The 8,612-nt window shown below is 43.1% G+C and overlaps 1 protein-coding gene across 1 annotated transcript; it reads right to left on the bottom strand.

Moving 5' to 3' along the window:
- Positions 1-3,692, bottom strand: LOC123425406 (COBRA-like protein 1). Its single transcript, XM_045109104.1, has 6 exons — positions 3,365-3,692; positions 2,177-2,256; positions 1,230-1,683; positions 922-1,081; positions 556-833; positions 1-450 (listed from the first exon to the last, which is right to left on the bottom strand). The coding sequence occupies exons 1-6, from the start codon at positions 3,456-3,458 to the stop codon at positions 158-160; spliced, it is 1,359 nt and encodes a 452-aa protein (XP_044965039.1). The 5' UTR covers positions 3,459-3,692; the 3' UTR covers positions 1-157.
- Positions 3,693-8,612: the final 4,920 nt, after the last annotated feature.

Here is an 8,612-nt window from a genome sequence, read left to right as displayed (position 1 = left end):
GACACCAGCAAAGTATTCAGGCCTGGTTAGGCTAGATATCCTCAAACCTGAATCTGCACATCAAGATAGCTGTCCTCTAAACCTTTGTTCAGTAATCATGTCAAAACCTCTGTGCAATTCCATATAATGTATTCATTCCTCCTTGGACCGACATTCACTACACATGAACCAGCAAGAATGCCAATGCTGTCCAAACGGTTATGAATGGAATGGTAAGTGACGCCGACAGTTGATGAGAAGCGTTCGGCAGCCATGGGTACACATCTGGAGGCGGCATCACGCAGTTCTCGCCGTTGAAGTACACACGCCTCGGAAACGCCCAGCCTTTCTGGAAGGTGAAGGTCTCCGGGTCCTTCCGGAACAGAAGCTCAGACTGAACATTTCCATTTCGATCGGCAGTCATGAGCAGGTCATTGTAGTACTTGATGCCCCACATCATCCCGGTGTCGTCTGCCCCAACAGAGTAATAACTTGTCAGTAGCTGCAACACAAACAAATATACATTGCCTAGTATGGAAGTTTTCAGGTGGAAGATGATTGAAGCGAAGCCCTCACTTATTATTCCATAAGGGTTCAGATCTTTGTACTTGAAGCTGAAGATAGTGGTCAGGTTGGCGAAGTTCGGGTGCTGCGCGACGAGGTTCCACTGCGAGTAGTTCATCCGGTAGTTGAGGTTTGTCGCCGTGATCTTCACCCTCCAGTATTCCTTGTAGTTAGCCTTGACGTGCCAGTGCACTCTTATTGGGCACATATGAGAAGTGCATTGCACGAGAGGTGCCGGGATGTTGGTGCTATCCCCGTTTACGACAGAAGCCAGATAGGGTGAGTTGGCCCTGCCAAAGAGGACACCCAACCGTCACATATATAACTGAGCAAAAATGTTGTGACTCCTGTTCTTGTTTCAAATGTAACATAACTTACTTGACACAGCTCACTGGGCTGGTGCTGTTATCTTGGCAGCCACATGAGCACGTATTGCACTCGACTATGGTGCTGTTGTAAAACGACGAGAGCTCAACGCAGCACGTCGGTGTTCTTCCCGCGACGAACTGCGAGTATGTGCACGTCACATTCCATGTCTCTGAACAAAAAAAGCACAAGCCATCACCAAAATGTTAAATGTTCTTGCTATAGCAGGAAGATCATGAAAACTATGTCCAACAGTTCAAATATACTACTACCATGCATCAAATGCAAATGGTGGTAGATGTTGAAAATGAAATCCTTACCGAGGGCCTGAATCGTCCTCCTCGCATCCCCGTCAATGAATTTGGTACGCTCTACTTTCTTTGCAGGCCCGCAGGTGTACCCTGGCCCGGGGGCCATGAGGGTGAAATTCGTGGGCGCCTTGATGGAGCTTCTCGAGGTCCCTGCCTGACCAACCCTGACTTCAAATGTGGCAATGGCGTTGGCCGGGTCCTGCCCCCATGAGCTGAGGACTCCTCCTTTGCAGCAGTTTGAGGTCTGCTTGTTGTAGGGTGCCCCCGGAAGCAAGTCCACCACCTCCGGGTCCGTCCGGCAGCAGTGCGCCTCCGCTTTGAACCTGGAGCAATCGCCTTGCTCAGTGGTTTGGGCGCCGGTCATTTTCCAGATCATTTCCTTCTCCGCCCACACCCACCCGAGCTTCCATCCCGGCGCTTGGATGTGGCGATACTGCTGGTGGTTGTACAGTGAAACAGTAGCCTGGAGGTAAAAGGAGTTTTACAGTTTGTCATCAGTTTGGAAGATTAGCCGAGAGGATAGAAGATTTTATATGGATTGTGGAGGTTGTCAGCTTATAAGTTGAGTGAATGCATCTGAAAGAGGACTATCAGTAAATCATCGTGTTATATGACTTTTGTTTGTTAAGATCAGCCAAATATACCATATTATATGTTGGGATAAAAAACTATCAGGGAAGCCAAATGTTCAGTGTCATTTTTCTTTCAGCATCGATCTCCTTGACCTGCAGCTCCGTACAGTATTGCAATAAATCAGTGCACTTTCTATTTTATTTACCAGGTCAGTCAAACCAAAGTCTACCAAGGGAAGCTCCATAATTCCTTTCCTATGGTGGATTCTTTTCATGGAATTGCTCATCTCATGTAACAATGGAGAAAGCAGACGTGGACTTGTGTAGCGACAGGGGCATGCACTGAATTTGCCTTAGCTTCAAACAGACAGCTGGCTTACTTACCACGTAGCCATCATCCGTCCACTGCCTCACGTCCCACTTGATTGTAATGTTCCCAGTCGGATCAAGTGAATCGTACGCGTCTGCAAAAATGCCAAGGTAATTTGCTTGGAGCATGGTTCCACAAAAATGAAGGTCATGGTAGCAGACATGTATGAATCCAAGATTATGGTGCTCATTGTTTCTAGAAAGAAAAATACTAATAATCACATGGTACCATAAATTGGACTGAGTTTTAAAAGAAAGAAGTGCCATGATAAATTAAACTGAATAAACACTAACTCGAGCTGTGACTTGTCAAGTTATCAAATTAGTGATTAAACTATACCCATCTTACTCCCACTAACTGTCGTTTACATACCAAGTGGAGGTCACAATTTTAGCGTGATGCCAACCGTACGGCGGATTTTTCGCTGAATTGAAACAGAACAGTGTGCACCCACTCAGTCTCCCTGTTAAGTGCATTTGGTCATAATATAGACGAAACCTAGTACTCCCTCCGTCCCAAAGTAAGTGTCGCTGACTTAGTATAAAATTTATACTAATTTAGTTATAAATTTGCGACACTTATTTTGGGACAGAGGGAGTACATGGTAACATGAACTACAAAAGCGATAAAACTAAATTAAACGAAACCAATTTGAATTAAAAAAATTACACTAGCACGAAGAGCTAATACCTAATAGTGCGTGAGGCCTAGAAGTGTTGTAATTTCAAACTTTTTTAGGGAGATAGTGAATTGTCGGATGGGGAACAGGACACCCTTCCGGTTTCAGCCAGGCGTAGGTGAAAGAACACTGTAATTGACGTGAACACAGATCATTCAATGTTCGCAAAAAATAGTAAAGATCGGCGATATCACGTGATTTCTCGCTCCCAAAACAAAGTCCTCCCAAAATACATTCCTAAACGAAAATCGCGTCTTGATCATGACGATCACATTATGGCGGAAGGAGAAATCATCGCCCGTTACCAAAATTAGCAGGGCGAACCAAATCCTCTCTCTCCCTTGCGCACCGCTACAAGGCACCAGCTACCCAAATCTCCGTCCGTGGATCCCCAGGAATCAGGCAACGTCTCGCCCCAAACGATCTTGCCCGAGCAGCCGCGCATGAATCGACGAACAGCTCCGAGAAAGAAAGAAAAACAGAGAGAAAAGAAACGGGGAGAGGAAAGATCAAGAGCCCGTACCTGATGAAGGCACCAGCGCGGAGAGGGCGAGGGCGAGGAGGAGGAGCGCAATGGAGGAGGGCAGGAGCGATGTACGCGGTGCCGCCGCCGCCATGGCCGATCGAGAGGTCGGTCGAGTCTCAAGAACCAGCTGCACTCCCCCTGATCACTCCGCTCCCTCGTGTACGATGTTCTCTGCGCGGAACTGTGGAAGGGGTTGGGAAAAGCGGGCCGGGGTCAGATAGTGAGGGGGAGCGAGGTTTGTGCGTGTGGCGTGTGTGTGTGTGTCGAGTGAGTCAGATTTTGTTGTTGCGCGCAGCCGTGTCCGTGTGTGTTCGGGGCCACGGTCATGCAGACGGCTTTGAGCTATTCTCGTGGGAAGCTTTGCTCTTTGCTGCGGGAGTGCAAGAAGCCAGCCAGCCAGGCCAGCTACCGGCTTGTTTGTTTCTTGGAAATGCGCAGATGAAAGGTTTCTCGATCGTCGGGTTGTTGACCGTGTATATGTGTCCGGTGTTTGGTAAAGCCGGATGTGTCCTAATTAATGTGCGTGGTGGATTTATCTTCATCAGTCCTCGCTAGTGCTCGCTGATCCGAACCCAAAGGTCCCTTTCGCTTCTAGACTGATAAGAAAGTTCGGCTTTTCGTGTCTTATGTGCGCAATCTTCTTTCCAAAAAGGTAAAGGAATTTTTTTTCACTCCAAAGAAAAAAAGGCAAAGGAATTTCCCACTAGGGCGAATGGCGGTCATCGGCACGCCATATCAATTCGGAGTCTTGCGCTGAAAACGTCTTCATTTCCTTACGGGACAAGCCAGCCTCGACGAGTGACCACATATAGACTTTGCAAATTACAGTAGTTACTTGAGCCGATCGCGTCTTGTTGCCTTGTTTTGTTTTCCGACGAGCTCGGTTCAATTTTACGGGCGCGTATGTATTTGTCACGGCGCGTCTAGAATTTTCACCCGCGGACGTCACGCGGAGACTGTCCTCGAAAGGTTGTTGATAGAGGCGAGGGTCCTGATCTTTCGACGTAATGGTAATTATCGTTTTGATGAAGTAGACTTTGACGATCCGACTACGAACGTTTGTGGACGTTGCGCCTTAGCAATCGTTAAACCAATTTCGAGAGATTATTAACCATGCCGGAACACGATCAACCTGATCACGTGGGTCTGTTTTCCGCACGCAAACGAAGAACAAGCAAAAACTAGGATTACAATTTGAATATTGCGAATATAAAAGGAAATCTTTATTGATGAAGGTGAGGTTCTCTTACGCCTTTGTCTGTTCGTGGAACACAAACGAAGAAGGCGAAGTTGCAGCTATAACGAACTTGTAATCTAAACAAAACTCAAGTCTAAACGGCGCCCTAAGGGTTGTATATATGGGGACAACGGAGGAATTTCGTGACCCCTTGGAGGAGGGGTCCGAAACCGACCCTAACTCGGTTTCCCCACACATACGAACTCTAAAAATAACCTATAATGTGGTATTTTCAAATTACATGGGCCTGACCTAAAAATAAGGTGGCGCATCACCTATAATAGCCTATGGATGAAATTTATAAAGTGGCGTCTTGAATATTTCGTCCAAGCCTTCATGCTCTCCTTATGGTGGCTTTAAAGTACGAAAATCATCAATGAAAGCTCCATTGTTCTTTCCCACGCGTGCACCTTCTACTCCATGTTTGATTCCGCTCCAACGGATATCCTTCTTGTCCATACTAGGTCCTTTATTCATAAGTACAACAAAAGTATCCAACTTAGGCAGCATCAAATGTTCATGAACATTAGAAGAATTTCCAAGAAACGAAAGTACCTAGTAATTTAATTGGCGTGCGCGAGCACTAGTAACTGGTCGAGTATGTATAGCAGGTAGGACTGTGGGTGTAACAATGGTGTTGATGTCCTCAACATCCTCCCCTTCTTGAACTGAAGTCGTCCTCGACGGAAGCTCATCTTCCTCATCCAAATATGGCTCCAAATCTGCAATGTTAAAAGTGGGACTAACCCAAAAATCTGCAGGCAGCTCAAGTCTATATGCATTATCATTTATTTTCTCTAACACCTTGAAAGGACCATGTGCACGTGGCATTAGCTTTGACTTGTGCAAATCAGAAAACCTATCCTTACGCAAATGCAACCAAACAAGATCTCCATGTGCCAAGACAACATGTTTTCTACCAACATCTCCAGCAAGTTTATATTTAGCATTCATACGCTCACTATTTTCCTTAGTTAACTCATGCATCTTCAATATCAAATTGGCATGTTCTTTAGCATCAAAATTAAACTTCTCCAAAGATGGAAGAGGTAACAAATCAATAGGTGCACGAGGTAAAAAAACCATACACAACTTCAAAAGGGCACATCTTATTAGTAGAATGCAACAAACGATTATAAGCAAATTCAATATGAGGCAAGCATTCTTTCCACATTTTTAGGTTTATCTTCAAAACGGCCCTAAGAATAGTAGACAATTATCTATTGACTACTTCAGTTTGTCCATCAATTTGGGGGTGACATGTAGTACTAAAAAGCAATTTTGTCTCCAACTTAGCACATAAACATCTCCAAAAGTGGCTAAGAAATTTAGCATCACGATCTGAAACAATCATATTTGGCACACCATGCAAGCGAATGATTTCACGAAAGAACAAATCAGCCACATTAGCAGCATCATCACTTTTATGACATGGTATAAAATGTGCTATTTTTAAAAATCTATACACGACAACAAATATGCTATCCCTCCCCTTCTTTATTCGAGGTAAACCTAAAACAAAGTCCATAGATATATCCTCCCAAGGAACACTAGGTATAGGCAAAGGCATATATAACCATGAGGATTGAATCGTGACTTAGCTTTTTGACATACCGTGCAGTGAGAAACAAAACACTCAACATCCCGTCGCATCTTTGGCCAAAAGAAATGTGTAGCAAGTACATCCTCCATCTTCTTTACGCCAAAGTGTCCCATCAATCCTCCTCCATGCGCCTCCTGTAACAACAAAAGACGAATGGAGCTAGCTGGAATGCATAGCTTGTTAGCACGGAACACAAATCCATCATTAATGATGAACTTGTTCCATGTTCTCCCTTTATTTACGATTCTCCAACACATCTTTAAAATCAACATCATGCACATATTGATCTTTGATGGTCTGCAAACCAAATAGTTTAAACTCAAGTTGTGAAAGCATAGTATAACGACGAGACAATGCATCAGCAATAACATTTTCTTTACCCTTCTTGTGTTTAATGACGTACAAGAAAGTCTTAGTGAATTCAACCAATTTAGCATGTCTACGGTTTAGTTTTTCTTGACTTTTAATATGTTTCAAAGATTGATGATCAGAATTTATGACAAATTCTTTGGGCCATAAATAATGTTGCCATGTTTCCAACGTCCGAACAAGAGCATATAATTCATTATCATAAGTAGAATAATTCAGACTAGGCCCACTAAATTTTTCAGGAAAGTATGTACAGGTTTACCATCTTGTAATAACACACCTCCTAATCCAATTCCACTAGCATCACATTCAAGCTAGAAAGTCTTATTAAAATCAGGAAGTTGGAGTAAACGAGCATGTGTTAACTTATCTTTCAAAACCGTGAAGGCTTGTTCCTATGCGGTACCCCAAGCATAAGGCACATCCTTCTTTGTAAGCTCATTGAGAGGTGCAGCAATGGTGCTGAAATCTCCCATAAAACGCCATTAAAACCCGACGAGTCCAAGAAAACTCCTCAATTGTGTAACCATTTTGGGTTGCGGCTAACTCTCAATAGCTTCAATCTTGGATTTATCAACTTCCACTACTAGGGAAAACCCTAGGAGTAGCGCATGTTTTGAACTATCAGTAGCGCGGGTGCCCGCGCTACTGCTATGACGCTAGAGCTAACTGTTTGCCCAGCTCTACTGATAAAGTTTAGCAGTAGCGCCCCTTAGACAACGCTACTGATAAAGTTTAGCAGTAGCGCCCCTTAGACAACGCTACTGCTAGCTGAGTTATCAGTGGCGTGCTTTTCTAACCCACGCCACTAGTAAACACACATATTTATTATGTTGTATTTACACAAGGTTACACATATTAATATACAACATCAATAATTATTGTGCCAGCAACTACATTTAGAATAAAGTGGATGGATGTAAGAGATCATGTTGAATTAGAAGAAAATATGATGTTGCCAAGCACAACGTCATATTTTCCTCTAATTCAACTTGGTCACTTGCATCCATCCACTTTAATCAAATATATGACATATAACTCATCATCATGTTACTCATTTAACAACTCATCATCATCTTAATCATACTAAGTTAAAATCTCCTAAAACAGAAAAACATCATAATAATAATCATCTTAATCGATCATGCCAAGTTAATATAACCAAAAAAACTTCTCTCTCATAGGACCTAGTCCTCTCTCCTAGGTAAAATGTCATAAAACAAAATAACACCTATGTCTCCGTGATGAAGCATAGAGATCCAACGGTCTCCAACTTGTGGCTTGCGATACTTCTTTATTTCTCTCCATGCTTCAATTTGGAGCCTTTTTGATTTGCGCTCAATCGAGTATGGAGCATCGAACTGAGCCCTTAGTGGGCTTTTAACAGTCATATGACCTTTGTCGTGCATCAACAGAGGCACATGCATCAACAGAGGCACTACATCATTTGGCAGTTGCCGTTGAAGAACATAATAATAACCTAGTTAGCAATGTAATCAACATCATTTATGCAATAGTAGAGTGTACTTAATTAGCAAACTCTTACCAAGATATTTCGGCGAATGTCATCCGCCCTCAACCTATGCACTAATGGCATGTAAAATGTATAATTTGGGCTAGTTCTCAAATTATACGGGAAAATCTCCCTACCAACCATGACACCAACAATAAAGTGGATAAGAACATCCTTCTCCTCCCAAGTTAGATGTGATCCATAAGTGTAGTGTGTCATGTCAATTAATTTCCGTAATTCACTCGAAGAAATGAAATAAGCTGTAAATTATAATTTAACAAATTTAGTATGGATGAACAACAACTATTTTAAATATAGAATGCAAATTACTTGACAAACTCACATGGAGATAAAACAGGAAGTATATCGACATCCACCCAAATGTCGATGTTACCTTCGATATGATCTTCAGGACGAAGATCGAAGGTTATTTCCATTCCCCACTGAAATCCATATGCCTTGCAAAGAGCTTCCCAATTTGAGCACCCTAATTCTGTGTTATTTACTGCATTCATTACTTTGA

The sequence above is a fragment of the Hordeum vulgare genome, chromosome 2H (genome assembly GCF_904849725.1).
Source record: "Hordeum vulgare subsp. vulgare chromosome 2H, MorexV3_pseudomolecules_assembly, whole genome shotgun sequence".
Lineage (NCBI taxonomy): Eukaryota > Viridiplantae > Streptophyta > Magnoliopsida > Poales > Poaceae > Hordeum > Hordeum vulgare.
This window is presented reverse-complemented; position numbering and strand designations above follow the sequence as displayed.